Source organism: Macrobrachium rosenbergii, chromosome 5 (assembly GCF_040412425.1).
Source record: "Macrobrachium rosenbergii isolate ZJJX-2024 chromosome 5, ASM4041242v1, whole genome shotgun sequence".
NCBI lineage: Eukaryota > Metazoa > Arthropoda > Malacostraca > Decapoda > Palaemonidae > Macrobrachium > Macrobrachium rosenbergii.
In genome coordinates, this window is record NC_089745.1 from 68496699 (window position 1) to 68515547 (window position 18849).

At 39.4% G+C, this 18849-nt stretch overlaps 1 protein-coding gene across 1 annotated transcript in view; it reads right to left on the minus strand.

Annotated features, from left to right (window-relative positions):
- The window catches only part of lin-52 (DREAM core complex component lin-52), an 87496-nt gene extending 71640 nt beyond the window's left edge, over positions 1-15856 (minus strand). Inside the window, exon 1 of the mRNA XM_067104569.1 lies at positions 15704-15856. Coding sequence (XP_066960670.1) covers positions 15704-15740 — 37 coding nt within the window. The 5' untranslated portion in view covers positions 15741-15856. The remainder of the gene's footprint in view (positions 1-15703) is intronic.
- Positions 15857-18849: the final 2993 nt, after the last annotated feature.

The window sequence follows — 18849 nt, forward strand, 5'->3', positions numbered from 1 at the left end:
AAACTTTTTCCCTATTGTTGGCTACAATCTTACAGCCATGTTGCCCAGGTCAACATGCAACCTCTAACTTTCAACAAGAAAACCCATCAAATGAGTGGAAAAACACTACTAATCTCTGTTGAATGGATCTGATTCAACAATGCACAAAAACCTGATACCTAGAATCACTTTTAGAAATCTGGTATTAGAAAACAAAGAAGAACAAATTGCCAGGTCTGAAATTAAAGATGCACCATTGGCCTTACTCTTATGCTGCAGCTTACAGATGTCATTGACTGGGTACTAACTAGAATGGCCTCAGACACAAATGCCATCAAACAGGTGCACCTGTGACTGGGGATGTCTTTGATTTAGGCAATTTCTTGGAAAAAGTTAAATTCATTGCTAAGGTCTTAATGCCTTGTCAGTCAGGTTTGAACCACCAATTACCCTCCAAAGATGGCGACAGATTTGATTAAATTACCAAATCAATTCAGATCATTCTCTGAAAGTACAAAGAAATCTTTTGACTGACCATTCCCCTGTGGTACTAGGATAACAATTAAATTTAAATAGTTAGATTACATATTTTCTTTAAATCAATAAACTGACAGGAGTACCAGGCAATACAATGGATGATCTTCCTGGTTATACTATTGCAAAATGGCAACTTTATCGATGTTAGAACTGGCCATGATTTTCTGAGTGCTGAGACCTATGAGGTCACATCAATTTGAAATCAGAAAATGACAGTAAAAAAACAGAAAGCCATTGTAGCAGGATAACCTACTGTTCATTTGTTTAACAATTGTTAGGAATTTTGGATCAGCAAGATGTTGCAGACAGCATTCTATTTTCCAACATGAATTAAACTGAAAACATAATTTACATTTAGCTTTTCTCTGGGATCTTGCAAAAACCTTAAATAAGTGCATGAATGGATTATTTCAGATGGCAATGACACCAACCCCTCCCAAAAATAGAACCTTCAAAATACTATCAAATCAAATAATAATAATACCTAATGAGCTAATTTGAATGTTAACAAATTGTACATTTCTAAACAAATGGTTTTCATAAAGATTTAGCCTGAACAAAACACCTTACAGTAAAAATAATTATAAAAATTCAAAAAAAAACCATGGTTTCCAAGTTTTTCCATTCCCTGTTTTGGGTCCAAAAAGTCAGATTTTAATAAGATATGGCATGGACAAAGCTCCTAGCAAGAGTTGAAGGTATTTTCTATACCTGACTATTCTCTGGGACAACATTGTGTTTCAAACTTGTAATACTATGATAAAAATGATTTACATTATTTTATTTTAAATTTATCAAGAAAAAAATCTAAAAATGAGGGTTTGGTCCTTTTTTTAAGACTGTCCTGTCTTGGAAAGTAATCAGTTTTAGAAACTCTAAGAAACAAAATTTTGATACCATACATGACATTTTGAAAAATGGCAAAAGAAAAGGAGTTCAACTTAGTAAAGAAACTGTGCCAGATAGGTCCAGAAATTTCTCTGAGAACAACTAATTTCCTAAAGATCTATTAATTTGATTTTGTAGGATCATGATAAAAATATATCTTGCTTGCCATAAATTAAAAACAGTGCCCCCAAAAAAAATTGTAAAAAAAAAGCCAAACCTTGCTTTTTCACACCAGAACCAATAAGTGAGAAAGGGCTTGAAGTTTCCTTGAAATTAAAAGTAGCTGTGGCCTCAGCTTCAAAATTGATAATAAAGGGGTTGAAGCCAGAAGTTTAGCCTACACAACATTCTAGTTTTTTTAGTTATTATAAATGATTTGTTTAAAGAGACCTCTGAACTCACAGTCTTCTTCTCAGATCAAAAGAATGGGGGAGTACTAAAAAAATTAAGTAGTTAACTATAAATCCCAATACCTAAAACCAAGACTGAGGGACAAGCTAGAGAAAAACTGGGCCAAAAAGAAAAAAAGAAAAAAATAAAATGGGAGAAAAAAAAAAGCAAAGGTATATTTCCACTTATCAATGCAATTTTGTTTAGGAAGAGAATCCATATGCCAATTGAAAAGTAGTGTACCTTAAGACTGAGAATATCCAAATGGTTTATTGAAGTAAATAAGTCTTTCTTTCATGTCTGGGATGCAATCAAGATGTGTTTGATTGTTACCTGGGATCTTATTTTCAACTTTAAAGATTGGGACATCTTTAATCTGGTTGAGTGAAATTTCCAATCAAGCTGAGTCTTGTTAAAAGAAGGAAAGAACTTCACTGTGGGTAGAAAAAATGCCATTTTTAACCTCACATTTGCACAAGAGGTTTTGTGGGGGACCATACAGGTCTTTTAAAAACCTTTGAAGGTGATTTCTGAGGGGCACAGAGTCAAAGAGGAAGGAAGCCCTCTTAAAGGTCAGTGGAATCAGCACTCCAAACTGATCAATGCAATCACTGAACTGCCGGAAGAGTCCCACATTCTTGGCAAGGCTCCCATCACTCTTGAGTTGGTGGAAAACTGCATCTTTGGATCCCATTGAGTGAAATTGCGATTGCAAAGATGGGAAAAAATCAAGGCTATCAGCAGAAGCCACAGAAGAGGGGGACCAAGAAGGTGCCAAGGATGATGAGATGGAGCAAGGCTGCACCTTGCCAGCAGCCCCTTGAATCCTAAATTTTCAATAGCAGCAACAAATACAACGGTACAGACCAGCAGACACAAATCAAGACACCCTTGAGACACCGCACAAAAGTTCTCTGAATAAGACACCAAACAAGGAAAAATACCAGTCAGTCTTTGGTTGAGATCAATCAGGAACCTAATCATGAATTAGCCAACACTCAACTGAGGAGCAATTGACCCAGATAAAAACACTGATAAAATGGAGAACTCCATAGAGAACCAGAAAACAAATTGGATCCCCAGTTTTCAAACCAGGAATAGCTGGCACTGCAGGCATCAAGTTCAACCAAAGGGACAGTGTAATGGACAAAGTGGTCAAGCTGGACTCCTCCATTTAGCTTGCAGACAACTTCATGGTGACAAAGTCATGTTTTTGTGGGAAGACTGACTTTGAAAAATCAATCACCTAGACATTTTCACATTAGGCAATTAAGTGACTGATGAGCAGGCAGACCCAGGTGCAGATCCAGGTATTATGGGACCTGGATACTGTTGAGGTAAGAAGTATGCAAAGGAGAACACTCCCACTCAAGTCGCAACCTGATGGATAGGTCCTTCTGGGTCAAACAGAGGAACAGGGTCATTGAAACATCTTGGTGGGAAAACTTCTTCCCAGATCACTTTCCAAAGGGAGGCCCAGAAAAAACCTGTCCTGATCAACTCTTTTTTCAATCCATCACCTGATAAAACAAACAGAAGATGAAAGGAATGGTCCCTGAATGATACCAGGTTCTAGGCAGCATTCCCCATCAACCATAGAAACTGCTCCAGACTAGAGGAGCCACTTGTGGAGAGTTGATGGGGGCATTAGACCTGATTCAGATTTTAAGTTCAATAAACCTTTCCTAAGGTTCATGTCTCCTCCATTCAAAAGGACTTCCAAAATCAAGCTCAACACCAGGTACTGTTCACCCAGTAGAAGGAGCACAGGCCAACCAAAAGAGAGAAAATGAGGAATGCTGATCCCTCATGGTATGAAGAGAAAGCAAACAATGGGTCCATGTCATCAAGGAATGTTAATGTTCTATGGATTGAAAAAGCCATGAGATGGACTGGAAACCAGGTGGGGATGGTCTCTGCAGGCTCTTTAGATGTAACCACATTCATATCTAATCTTCCAAAAGAAAAGGAAAGATGCCTCCTGACCAGAAAAGCCCCCAACCTAGAACCTGAGGCACTGATATAGTAACAAATGTCTGAGCAGCCTCTGGATCAATGGAAGAAAGAAATTGTTTGTTTAATCCATTGCACAAGATTCACCATTGAAGGACCAAAGACATCATAAAGTCAAACATAAGGCAACATGACAGGTGGGAAGACAAAGGGAAGGATCCAAGATGCTTCTAATGCCTACACTTAAAAAAATTGAATAATTATCTTTTTACAAATATGAACAGATTTGCAAATTATTGCACTGTGAACAAATGTCATAATTTGTTGCCAAATGCTGAATTTAGAAAAAGTATTTACCAAGTGAATGACTCAATTGAGTTAATGATGGTAAAAGACTCATTAAAAAAAAAACTCACTGAGCAAAAAAAAATCAAAATTAGCAAGCATGGGACCAAATAAAGCCCTTGCTAAGATTTTATGAAAGGTTACTTAGGAGGTAAAGGAGCAAAACCCAGCCAGCCATGTAGGATATGGCACATGTTTTTAATTAGAATGACCATCACTGAAATGTTGACTAACTTTTTAGTTCTAATATTTAACAATACTGGTACAACTTAAACAGTGTAATTTTATTTGTCTAATCATTTTGTAAACATCTACCAACTGGGTTCAATTTGGGTTAAAATGATGCTATAATACCAGTTCTCTTGTCACTACATTTAGGTAATCTCAACATCAAACTTTGTTGAAAATGATAGAAAAAATCATTTCATCAAACCATTAATTTAATTTTGTTTAGAATAAATGATATCAATGAGAATCAAAAATCAAAGTCTAAATATTTATTAATATTTTGTAAATAAGCATTTCATTTTTATATCTGGGACAGTCAATCAAATATATCAAGGTGTTATAAACTGTTTTACATCTTTTGAAAGGAACAGATTTGCTTGCAAAATCTGCAACTTGAGATAATGTGAATTAGTAATCTTTTAAGTTACTGATAGCTGTTTTAGGTAGAAGACTGCCACTTTTACAAAGCTGTAATTTTATCTTAGTTTGTCCTGACTGAAAAGTCTTTGTCAATTTTTTGCCAACCCATAAATTAATTTTGAAAATGATGCTAGAAATGAAATGGGAGCTTTGCAAATCAACTGAAATCAATGCCAATTTAGCAGCTTTAAATCATTTTCTTCATTACCCTTCAATTTGATTACACCAGGCTGGGAAACCAACAAACATAATTGGCACCATTTGTAAACTAATTAAATATATAAAAATAACAAATTTAAATTTTTGGACAAGGGGATTAAGACTGTATAAAATGATCCTATTGAATTATAAACTGAATGAAACAATCAAAAATGAAGTAAGTCTTTTTTTTTTTTTTTTTATAATCTGGAGAGAAATACTGTTAAATCTGCTCTACATGGCAAAAAAATATTACTATTGAAATTTGGATTTAGCATTCATCACTTGAATAGGCTGATGAGCCCACTTCAACTTCATTTTGGATCCATTTGTATCACAACAAGGCCTATTCCTTCTGTATTATACTCAGTGACATGTTGAATATTTATCTTGTCTTTCTAACATATTTTTTTATTGTGTAGATATATGATATGTGCACTTTTTTGCCTTTTTAATTCCATGGTGTGATTTCTGAACGTTTATCCTTTTGATTGCTTTAGACATTTTTTCATAAAGATTGCAACAGATGAATAGTTTTTAAAAATGAGTAATGCACGAATTAGAGAAAAAAAAAAAATCACTTATAAACCATTTATTAATTGATGCAGATGCAAAAATTTGAAATAATTTATGTCAGAAAGAATTAGAAAAATAAGAGATGCAGCTGGCCTGCTTCTGCTAGGTCATTACAGTTGGGGATGGTTGTGAAGGCTCTGAAAATTTTATTAATCAAAAACAATCCATGTAAAGCAATGTCTGAGGAGATTTTAGGTATCATTATCCTGTTTTCTCAGGGCAGTTGAATAAACCCTAGAATTATAATTTAAATGATCAGTACTTTTGCATTTATGAACATTAACACTGTAAAATCTTAACTTTTTTGCCCCCATTTGAATGTTGTGTGTTTTTGTGCTGAACCTCTAGTTTTTTGGCTTTGATATGGAAAACACTGTGTTCATCTTTTGTCAATTTAATTTAATAAAAATTATTTTCAAATAATGGGCTTGTAATTATTTTCTCAAGCAAAATTCTATAGTTTCTGAGCAACATTTGTTGTTTCATATCTTTTGTCTTTGTAAAGAAATGATTTGTTTTGAACCTACATGAAATTAACTGAATATAAGCCATTTTTTTTTTAGTCCAAGTAGTTAAATCATAGTGTGACAAGGTTGAGATGAGTGATGTTTTAGAGTTTTAGAAATAAAATAAAACTGTTAAAAAATTTATTGTCATACAAACTATAAGACAAAAGATAGGATTGTCCAAGTAATAACATAATTTTTACAAAATGTGCAACTGAAAACACTTTGTTTTCCTTACAAATTTGACAATGTCTTAGGAATTTGAATCTGTATTTTCTATTTACTTGAATATTTACTGGGATGCTGTTAAAAAAATGATATTTTCATAATAAAATAAATTTTTGAACATACTTACCTGGTAGTTATATATATAGCTTAAGTCCCTGACGTCACGGCAGAATTTCAAAACTCGCGGCAATCGCCGATGGGTAGTCAGGTGTACCACCTGTGCGCCCTCTACCCAGGTACCTGTAACCATTCCAACCATTCCTCAGATCTTCCATGCCCCTAGTCTCTAGAGGGGAGGAGGGTGGGAATTTAATTATATATAACTACCAGGTAAGTATGTTCAAAAATTTATTTTATTATGAAAATATCATTTTTAAACATCTGACTTACCTGGTAGTTATATATATAGCTGATTGACACCTTTGGTGGAGGGTCAGAGACAGCCAACATCGTTGGAATTTTGCTTATACAAAAAATAAACCAACTTAAGGTTCTTACCTGGTTTAAGGAAGCTGACTTCAATGAACTCCCCCTCATTATGTCTGCTTTCCTTAAGAGGTCCAGCGATCCACTCAGGGGGCTGAAGACCTCTAGGAGCTGCCAACCGGTGTACCAACCTCTATGTGACAGACAACCTATAATACCCTTGTTCCGGGCGCCACCAAGGAACAAAATGATCACCTGACTAAAATCAATGATTGTGGAAGACTGTCTGCTAATCTTCACAAACAACCATAAAATTTCAACCATTCCAAGGCAAGAACAAAGGGCATTGTTTTATGGGATTGCAGGGGTGAGTTCCTTCTCCCACTATTATGTTAGCTGCTATAAAGGTCCCAGTGTATAGCAGTCGTCATAAAGCGCTGGTACTTGCTTACCAACCTAGTGTGACAGGCAAACACTGACTTGCTTCTCCAGAAGGTAGAGTCCATGATACTTTGTGGGACCTATTCTGTCTAAAAGGCTACAGAGGTTGCAACAAAGCTCTGACCTCATGGGTTTTAACCTTTGACAGAAACTTCATTAAGGTCCGCTTCCTTACATTCTGAATGGGCTTCCTTATCAACTGTCTGATGAAAATCTAGATAACGCATTCTTTGACATTGGTAGAGAGAGGCTTTTGACTGAACACCAAAGCGCCTCTGAGCTTCACTCAACCAAAAAATTCTTTGTCCTTTGGTAGATAAAAGCTCTCAGAGCTCTTACTGGACAGAGGACTCTCTCTAACCCCTACCTGATGATCTCTGGGCAGATTCATAATCTCAAATAACTTGGGCCATGGTTTAGATAGAAGGCAAATACTTCATTCTTAGCTAAAAATACTCTGCCCTGTTGTAGAGACAGATAGCTTTGCTGTTCCTAAAACCTATAGTTTTATTGAAGGCATGTATCTCACTGACTCTTTTGCTTCTTTTATCAAAAAACCAAAAATAGAGTCTTCATTGTGAGATCTTTTTGAATGAAATCTCTTGCAAAGGTTCGAACCTGGACATGAGGAACTTTAGGACCACGTCTAGGTTCCACGCTGGTGAGATCTGACTTTTCTCTTCTGGGCCAGTCTTCATTTTTGAATGATCTGAGAAGGTCTTGGAGATCCTTATTTGCAGACAAGTCCAAGTTTCTGTGTCTGAAGACAGATGCCAACATGCTCCTGTATCCCTTAATGGTCTGAGACTGAAAACTTAGTTACGATGAGGAACCTCTTAAGGTAAAGAAGAAAATCTGCTATCTGGGTCACAGAGGTACTGGAAGAGGACACAGAGTTGTTTTTGCACCAACCTCTAAAAATATCCCACTTGGATTGGTATACCTTGATGGTAGATGACCTCCTTGCTCTTTGCGATAGCGCTCTAGCTGCCTCCTTCGAAAACCTCTGGCTCTTGTGAGTTTTTCGATAGTCTGAAGCAGTTAGCTGTAGACCTTGGAGGTTTTGGTGATACCTTTCCAAGTGGGGTTGTTTGAGTAGATCTGGTCTTAGAGGCAGACTTCTCAGGATGTCCACCATCCATTCCAGTACCTCTGTGAACCATTCTCTTGTCGGCCAGTAAGGGGGACCACTAGGGTCATTCCTGGTGCTCTCATGGGACACAAACTTTTGAGTACCCTGTTTATTATCTTGAAATAGGGGAAAGGCATAAACGTCCAAATTGGACCAGTCCAAAGGAACGCATCTATGTATGCATTGCCTCGGGATCTGGAACAGGAGAGCAGTAAGTCTCCATCCTCTTCGTTTGAGCTGTGGCGAAGAGGTCTATGCATGGACGTCCCCAAATCCGCCACATGCTCTCTGCAGACATCTTGGTGAAGAGTCCATTCTGTTGCCAGGACTTGACCTTTCCTGCTCAGACTGTCTGCCCTCACATTTTTTCTCCCCTGAATGAAACGTGGTTAACTAGTTTCACATTCTTCTCCTTTGCCCAGAGAAGAGATTGCTCTTATTGTCTCGTATAGAGACCTGGAGTGAGTGCCCCTTGTTTGCTGATGATGTAGGCCAACGCCGTTGTGTTGTCGGAGTTGACCTGCACCACTTTGTTCTTTACTGAGTGTTGTAACTCTTTGAGGGCTAAAAGGATTGCAGTTAGCTTCCTTTTGATTTATGTGCCAGCTTCTCTTGCTCTCTGGTCCAGAATCCCGATACTTCCAACTTTCCCAATGTTGCTCCCCATCCTGAGTCCGGCGCGTGGAGAACAACACTAGGTCTGGGTTCCTCTGTTTTAATGAAAGGCCCTCCTGGAGCTTGACTGGGGTCGTTCCACCACTGAAGGCACGGTCTTATTGGTTCTGAAATGGGGATGCACTTTTCTCCAGCCCTTTTCTCTGTCCCAGTTCCGATTGAGATGGAATTGGAGTGGGCATAGAATTTAGTCTTCCTAAGGAAACAAACTGTTCTAGCGAGGAAAGGGTCCCCAGCAGACTCATCCATTCCCTCACCGAGCATGATCCGTTTCCCCAGAAAGTCCTTTAATTTTACTAAGGCTGTTCCATCCTTGATGGTGAACGGAAAAACCCGAAAATCCTGACTGAATCCTCATCCCTAGATACAGGATCTCTTGAGATGGGATCAGATGAGATTTCTGCCTGTTTATCAGAAGTCCTAGTTCTTCTGATAAACAGATGTCATTTGAAGATCCTCCAGACAGCGATTGAAGGAAGGAGCTCTGAGGAGCCAGTCGTCCAGATATCTTGAGGCCCTGATGCCTCTCGTGTGCAGCATTCCGCCACGTTGTTCATCAGTCTGGTGAATATTTGAGGCGCATGTGTTTAGGCCGAAACAAGAGCCCGAAACTGGAATACCTGTTCCTGAAGAGATCTCAGGTATTTCTTGGAGCCCGGGTGGATAGGAATGTGGAGATATGCATCCTGAAGATCCAAGGAAACCATCCAGTCGTGTTGTCTGACTGCTGCTAAGACAGATTTTGTTGTTTCCATGGTAAACTTCATCTTTTGTACAAAAAAACGTTGAGGGCACTCACGTCCAGTACTGGTCTCCAACCCCCGAGCTCTTGGGAACCAGGAAAAGGCGGTTGTAGAATCCTGGCGAATCCAGATTTTGTATTTTCTCTCTTGCGTTTTTCTGCAACAAGGAAGAGATATTTGCTGTTGAAGAGCCCTGTGCCTTGGACTCGTCTCTGTATCTGGGAGACAGATCTATTGGTTTGTCTGCTAACAGGGGCTTTCTTAGGAAAGGGATTTTGTATCCATCCTTGAGTCAGTTGAATGGACCAAAGATCCGATCCTCTCCTCTCCCACACCTGCCAGAAGTTGAACAGCCTGGCCACCAACCACTGTCTGAAGGGACTCCCGTCAGACTCCTGTTTCTTCCCTGTCTAGAGCCTCTCTTGTTGAGATCTTCTACCCGCCCTCTTGAATACGCACCTCTACCTGAGGGCCACCCAAAAGGGCTGAGATCCCTGAAACACAGAAGCCTCAGCCTTTCTCTTTTTAGTGATGAAAGTCGTTGGTAAGACTTTCTTTGCTGTCTATAGCGACCTTTGGATTTAGCGTTGCACAAAACGATATAAGATCTTGTGTGGTTTTCTGAGCTAAGGATGTAGAAATCTCTTTAACCAAGTCTTGAGGAAGAGGTGAGAGGAAAAAGGGGGGTAAATTAGTTCCGATTTTGACTGGATGTGACCCCATTAGCTAGGAAAGAGCAAAGATGGGCCCTTTTCTTCAAGATTCCTGCTGAGAAAAGTGCCGCTAATTCTTGGCACTGGTCTCTGACCTTTATCCATGGCATAAGATTCTCTGATTCCTTTATCCATACACGACATCAGATGTACAAATTCTTCTTTGTCTTGGTCGTGCTGAATAATCCCATCTTTCTTCCTAACGCTCCCAGGGTCCAGTCCAGAAAATTAAAGACCTGCAGGCCCTAAAAATTCCTTTGAGGAGGTGGTCCAACTCTGATGTTGACCAACAAAACTTCGTTCTCCCCATGGCCACTCAGAGATGAGTCAACAAGATTCGAGAAGTCTCCTCGGGAAGAGGCAGGTATTCCAAGGCCGAACGATTCTCCCGTTTGATACCAAACGCTGATCTTGAAGCTAGTTTGGCTGGAGGAAAAGCAAAGGCTGTCTTTTTCCTTGTTCTTTCTTTGAAAGCATCCATTCATTCATCATTTTGAGAGCTCTCTTGGATAGCGGGACAAAACCATCTTCATAAAAGCTGACTCCTTAGGCGCCTTCCCAAGAGTAAATTCTGAAGGTGGGGAACGAGGAGGATAAAATAAAGTTTTCAGGGAAAACCTCCATTAAAAAGTTTCATAATGGACTTTTTGAAGTCTGATGAAAGTTGATGGCCTTTACTATCTTCTTCTTCCGAAACTTGTTCGATCATGATCCACAGGAGACTGAGGGATATCATCAATCTCTTCTTCTGATTGACCAAAAACCAAAGAAGCGACCTCTTTCAAAATATCACCTTGACGCTTTCGGCGTCCTGGTGTCCAGTCTCGTGATGTCTGGTGTCTTGGCGTCCATCTTCTTGTTTTCCCCATGGCCTTCCTGGCCTGGCGTCTTGGATTCAGATTCTTGATGCCTGGCGTCTTGGCGTTCAACCAACGATTCTCCAGGCGATACCAACGCGTAAATCTGGCGTCCATCCTCTTGAGCTAAAACAAAGGCCTGGCGTCCCATTGTTTCTCCTTCAAAGTCTGATCATTGTCCCGTCAACCTGCTGGTCGCTTGAGAACTGGCCATCCTGTGCGACATCTGTCAAAAGCTTCCTCAGGCTGACGTAAAATGATTGAGGGATTCTCTGAATAGGCGAAAATATTTTCATAAGTTTTCCCCCGTCTGCACCCTGAAGTCACTTTTAGAATTGGCGCCTGTGCGAACATCGGTCAAAAGTTTCACAGGGCGCGAGGATATTATCATTCTCTGGACAAACGAAGTGCATCCGTCTTTTCTGCAGGCTGATCTTTGACTTGCATCAGGGAAGAGAGTTTCCGTTGCATGTCCTGAATTAGACTGATCTTGCGGAGCTACCTGCTGCTGGGGATCGACATGGGGAGCCTGCAATATCAACTACTAATTCATTTTCTTCGATGCGGCGTTGGAAATGAAGTTTCTCGACGCCAGAAGATCTTATTTCGTCATCAGCGGAAGCAGACGCCCTGCCCAGCTTCGACAACATACGTCTGCTTTTCACTGGAGAGCAATCGTCCGAACTAAGAGGGGAACGCGCTCTGGGCTGCTCCAGTGACTACATCCCGGGTAGGAAGTGTCAAATCCCCCGCCAAAAAACCTAAGGAAGTTTCGTTTTGAGGGTCTTGACGCCGGTGTATGACGCCAGTCCTCGTCTAGTAACAGCGTCCTCCGAATGGACGGAAAAAACACTTTAACCTCGCCTTTCCTATGGCGGGGTGAGCGTCCTGGGAAGCGTCAACAGGTGCGCTCGAGGGGACGACTGCTCGGTAGCTAAAGCCTCTTGCCTCCCTTCGTCTGTCGACTTTCCTTCTCACAGGGGTTGGTGAGCTTGGAAGAGGTCTAGGACTAGGAGCACGACAGGACCGAGCAACCGTCGCACCCTCCACAACACTTGCACTTTTATTTTCATATTAACACTTGAATGTTTCAGATCTCTGACATTCGACCATAAATCCTCTCTGTCTCTTGCGAGGGATTCTACCTTTGTCCAAGGGTTTGAATGGCCATCATCATGTCCTTGAAGGTTGGTTCCTTATCAGTATCAGTGGGGGTTCTGGGACTACCACTACTGGGGAATGAATAATAGGATTGATATGAGGAGAATCTTCAATTCCTGACTATCTCTAGAAGAGCGAGATTTACTACTCCCGGCTCTTCTGATCCTATCCCTTTCAAGCTTAGAAACATATCGGTAGTAATCCATCCACTCTCTTTCTGATAAACCAAAACATTCATCACATCTATCCTTTAACTCGCAATTTTTACCTCTGCATTTTACACAAATAGAGTGGGGATCCAACGAGACTTTAGCAAGCCGGGTTTTACACCCTCACACACATTCTCACACTCGAAGCAGAGTCAGACATCTTGGAAAGTGAGAAAATCGTAAGAAAAAATCCAAAGCGAGCAAAGGTCAAAATCAACAATATCTAACAAATCCAGAAAATCCAAATCAAATCCAAAAACGAGCGAAAGCCAAAGCCAAAGTGTACTTCACCAAAACTCTGTGAAAAACACGGGCCAAACGAGCAAAATTTTAACGATGCAACCGGTATGGCGGCAGGGAAGATCTGAGGAACAGTTGGAATGGTTCAGGTACCTGGGTAGAGGGCGCACTAGTGGTACACCTGACTACCCATCGGCGATTGCCGCGAGTTTTGAAATTCTGCCATGACGTCAGGGACTTAAGCTATATATAAACTACCAGGTAAGTCAGATGTACAAGGGTTCAGTCAGCCAAGGAAGGACCCAGCTTTTAGGTTAGGTTATGTTAGGATGCACACTTTTCATTATCCTTCCTATATTTTAATGCTTGATAAACGTTTGGTAACTGATGATAATCATCTGATCACCCTTGGCTACATTAGGATTTCTTTGATGGGTGAAATGCATTCTTTTTTTTTATTTTACTCAATCTAAAAACCATTCTTTTTCTTAAAAGTACTCATAGGCCTAGGGTAGTTGGATGTAACCGAAGAAAGAGGAAAAACAAAAATAGGCTATAAGTGGCCTGCGCCAAATAGTCTATATGTATAATTCCCGATAACTGACAAAAAGAGTTCTCACAAGCAATGGGCAAAATGTGGCGACTTATAGGCTCAGAGGAGCGTGATGTTAAAGGCAAGGACTCAGCCATTTTACTGAAATGAAATATGCATTTAGTACAATACATAGGGCTGCGACAAAGATCAGGCTTGTGACAGGTCGAGAGAAGTGGGATGGGGGTGAGATGACGTTACTGAGAAAAGGAGGCAAAGAGGTATATATAACAATGTGCGAGGAAAGGTAGGAAACTTTCAGCGCAACAGCAGAACCTTACCAAGTGACAGAAGCATTGTAACAGACAGATCATTACAACAACCTAAAGAAAACAATATGCAAAGGTTATCATAACCTAACCAACCTGTCCTAACCTAACTTGGTAGGCAGCGTTATTTGACCGGGGGCTGGACATACCTTTAAACATGCCTATAATACAAGTTATTAAAGTAACAAAACCTACCTAACCTAAACTAACCTAGCAGGCCATGTTACCTGGCTGGGCGGCTGTGCCCCCCTGGACCCCCCTGTTAAAGGAAACCTATAATAAAGGTTATTATAATAACCTAAACTACCTAACCTAACATAACCTAGTAGCCTGCATTAACTGGTTGGGGTGACACGTAACTCACCTAACCTAACCTAACAAGGCCACGTTACCTGGCATGGGGGTTGTAGACTTAACCTACCTAACCCAGCAGGCCATGTTACCTAGCTGGGGGGGCTAAACCCCCCTGGACTCCCCCTTTGTAGAAAAGCTAATATACAGGTAATCATAGCAACTTGACCTACCTAACCTAATCTAACCATGTAGGCAGCGTTACCTGGCCAGGGGCGCAGCTTATCAAAACTGATATAGTTGACGAACAAGTTATGAACATTTCCAATACAAATAGATGGATGTGACTGTTGAAAACATGAAGGTCTAACCTGTGAAGATCATGTATGAATCTGCCCCGGCCAATAGTTTCTCAATCAGTCACCACTGAGAGAAACTTCTCAATTTCCTCCAAAAACCCCTTTTTCATCAAAGTTCCTGTAGGGTGCATCCCACTCTTTGGAGGGCTCTCCTCAATTGTAATATCATACTGTAACGTTTATAGGGTAAACGTCACCTAGCAGGAATGTGTCAATGTACAGGAGCAGTAATAATTCTGAATAAGGAACTAGAAATAAAAGTAAGCAGGAAGAAAAGCCGGTTATAAAAAACTAAAACAGGAAGAAATACAGGTAACTCTGTGTACAAATCCCCCAATTTTTCACTCTTTCCTAACACTTCGTTTGGGCTAAAGTATGAAGAATAGGAGAGTTTTCCTTAATACAGTTAGTGGCATAACGTGATTGTTTGGATAAGTATTATAGGCTTCTGGCCCCTAACCCCCCCTTTTTCCTCAGTAAGTAGTTGGGCTCTGTACCAAAAGCTCCCCTATAACAGTGAGGATGCGCAGTAGCATCCAAAATAGCAGTGACGCTAGGATCTGCCTTAATAATAGCTACCTCGCCCAATTTGTTCCTCCTGTGTTTGTGTAAGGGTTTTTCATCTCTGTAATGCCATACAGGCTACAGTAAGATATAATCACCTTCTGAACCCCCGTGGTCTACCCGACCCAGAGCCCTTGTGGAGCTAACACTTAGAATTACCGAGCCCTGCTTTCCCTGGGGGTCCCCTAACTTGTAGGATAATAACACAACGGGGGAGCAAATCACCCTGTCCCGGAGATATACCCCACTCATAACCCCACTTTCCCAGTGGGTCCCCTACCTTGGTGGATGAAGTTCTGATGTTAACTACAGTCGTGTGACAAAAAATGAAGGCAAAACTCTAATAAGCAACCAAACTACTGTAGAAAAAGTCAATTTCCAAGGAAATCCCCGACGCGGAGTTAATTCTTAGCTCTACCACAATGGTTTCGAATGAAATGCTTGCAACACAAGTTAGCCTAGCCTAGCCTACATGGGCCTGGCTCATGTTGAATTAGAATGTCACAGTATTACTTAGCCAACTTACTTTTAATAAGGTTCTAGATTAACACAGCAAGCGGTTCATGAATAACTTTGATGAAGGCTAGCATAAGATAAGCTACAATAGGATTAGCCTAGGCCTACCGAATTAAGGATGTCAGGACGACTCTCAAGGTAAAATTCTATCGCTTCGCTTAATAATCAAATAACCACTAGATCTAATTAAGAATGAAAATTATCATATTCAATACAGAAGAAACTTTATGTCCACCTAAAAAGAGTCAAATTGCTTTCGTTATTTACCTCCGTGTTGAAAATTCCCTCCTTCGGACGAAGCCATCTTGTTTGTTTACTAATAGAATAGAGTCGAGGGTGCGTTCCTTTGAACTCAACCACGAATGGACGGCGAAATCTTTTTTTCTTTCCATACTGGTCAAGCCAATAACCTATGCTGAGGATAGCAACGTTTATGTACTGTTCATTCGTTCCATTTTACAGTATCCATAACGGATATGTTCGTTATTATTTCTTGGAATTCGGTTATGTATTTATTGACAATGCTTTCTGTGTCAGTTTTAAAACCTATAAAATAACTTGAAAATGTCAAGTAAATTGCATGCAAAGGTTGCGCTCTCATATTTCATCCATTCGGTTGCTTAATCCCTGCACGATTTCGACTGCCGATAATGACTTTTAGCATATCATTAAAAATGCTTTTGAAGTGAAGAATATCCAACCATCAGACAAAATCAGGAAAACGATGTAGACATCAAATTATTTTACAAGTTTATAGGGGGCCTCCCCTTAAGTCTCATTTGGTCACTCAAGTGGATTCAAAAGCAGTTTTGTTTATCAGCCACATTTTATAGACGTTTTGAAGAATTCATTCTATTCAACTTCCCAAGCGAGGCAAACATTAAACACTGAAAAATTGAGCATGCTATCAAGTACACTGCATAAAAACTTGTTTTTAAGGCGTCCATTCGTCTTTGAAGGCTCTTCATAATTTTCCAAGGTAATGGATTAAAAAAACCAGACGGCTTCTTAAAGTATATTATTTAAACTGACGAGTCATGTACATGCGAATTGCCGTATATACGCTTGCCATACTCTTGCCTTTTCGTAATATAACATATTTTGAGAGACTTGTGATATCCGATTTTTTTTTATTTCATTCACATTTATGTATCTATGTTTCACAGTGTTCTCCGGCCCAACTCCAGCGAAAAGTTTGGAGCCATTCTGAGACTCATGCGAGTTACTCATTCATACTGCTCTAACGCTCAGAAAATAAGAAAGTCTTCAGATTTTTCTTGAAAGACTTTGTATTTTCATTCCTCCTGATTTCAAGTGCAAGTTTATTGTCAGGTTTTGGAGACGCAAGGACAAGGAAGTATCCGCTAAGTAATCTACCAAACAACTAGCTTCTGTTTGACCACTTACCAAGAACCAACTAAGCCATCCCTGAACGTGTTCTGGCAGTAGCAACATTTTAATGCCTTGTTTGGATGAATGACTCTCTGTACATTTAAAAAATGTACAAATAAAAACAGGTTTTTAAGGCATATTATGATATGGAGGAATTTCAACAGTTTTATAGCCATACAAGGCTCCTCACCAGATTAAGGTTAATACAGGTATGCAACTAAGAAAGTCAATAAGAGTGACCTACATATGAGTATCAGCTACTAAAAGATCACCAAGTCAACCAAACTGACCATTTACTCTTTTTAACAACATTTTGTAAGTTTAGCTGCTCTCAAGATGTGTGAAGTAATGAGACTTTCAAGTTTATAGCAGTCAGAATTTAATTCGTGCTATAATTGAAGTTATCCTAATTACAGCACATCATACAGTTTAACGTTTCAGAAGAGACTTTTCTTTAAACATTTCAAATTTACTCAAGTTTACTGTATGGTTATTTTCGGACACGGATGAACAAAACATTCTTTGTCTCGCTATTTCTTAATTAACATCTTGTGTTCAATTTGACGTTGATATGCTGAAAGACCTGATTCCCAAGTGTCAATATCAGAAGATTCATTACAAGGAGTGCAATAAATCCATGAAGTGCAGCTACCTCTAGGAGACTTCTTGGCTAAAAATTTCCCTCCCGTACTAGGATAATTACAAATTTCCTTGACACCGAACTGCCTCAGTTCTTTCAGAGTTTGTTTGTTATCCTTAACATATGGAAACACTATAGATGGCGTCACAAGATCATTGCGACCTGATGATAAAAAAAAGAAAAAGTTTTTCTTACCTTATAATGGCATTCCTGAATGAAGCAAGGGTGGTAACCCAGTCTCATAAAACAATCAAAATAAATATCTCTGTTAAGGAAAACAAGACTGCAGATTTGCAAGCCTTAAAGATGAAAGAACAGTGAACTTAATTTTCTCATGAAAAGAGAAAATGACAATACATAACTAACTTCATTTAAATCACAAAAAGGCCAAATGTTGCCAACATAACTAAAATAAAGGGTATCAATTGGATGAATGCTACATAATAATTAACTTTCAAATTGTTCCATAAACAAAATATTTAAAACTGGGGTTATAGTAGAGCCCACGGCCATTTAAAAAATCTGTTGATAAAATTTTCCATTACAGTAATCTTTCAAAATACCCAGATTGCCATTATCCAGAACTCGACATTATCCAACACACTAGACCAGGGACCAAGGCCCCAAGGGTATATATATATATATATATATATATATATATATATATATATATATATATATATATATATATATATATACAGTATATATGTATGTATATTATGTATATATATATATGTTTGTGTGTGTATGAATTTCAAATATTTTAAAAAACTACACTCCGATGGTTGGCAATGCTGTGTAGCCTCAGGAAAATGTTGGTAACTGTTTATGCTCATAAACAGACTGAGAAAGAGTTTTGGGGGGTGGCGGAGGTCTCGAGAAGTTTCCAAGGTAGGCGGGTTGGTCAGATGGCTGAGTGCCATGGGAGAGGAGGAGAAGTAAGGCTGTGTAGAGGAATTCACTCAAAGAGGAGGTTGTTTTGGAAGGCGGGTGGAGCTGAGGGGCAGTTTTCCTGGCTGGGAGGGGGTGGGGATGTAGTGTTGGATGGGTGAAGGGGGCTAGGTAAATGTCTGACTTATTGGAGCTTATTTTGATTTGTGTTGCTACACTTATGAGTTTTTCATTTATATTTTATGCTATACTCATTTATATCTATACCGTATCTTCTCAGTTTTTATTTTTACAACCCAAAACATAAGAGCAATCGTGTGCATAGGGTACATACATATGTACACAAACATTTATTCACTGGCATCAGTGAACTTGCTGGAGCTTGTTTTGTTTAGTGTCATTATGCTTATGATTTTTTTTATTTATATTTACTGCTATTCTCATATATATCTTTGCAACATTTTCCAATTTTTATTATTATACCCCCCCC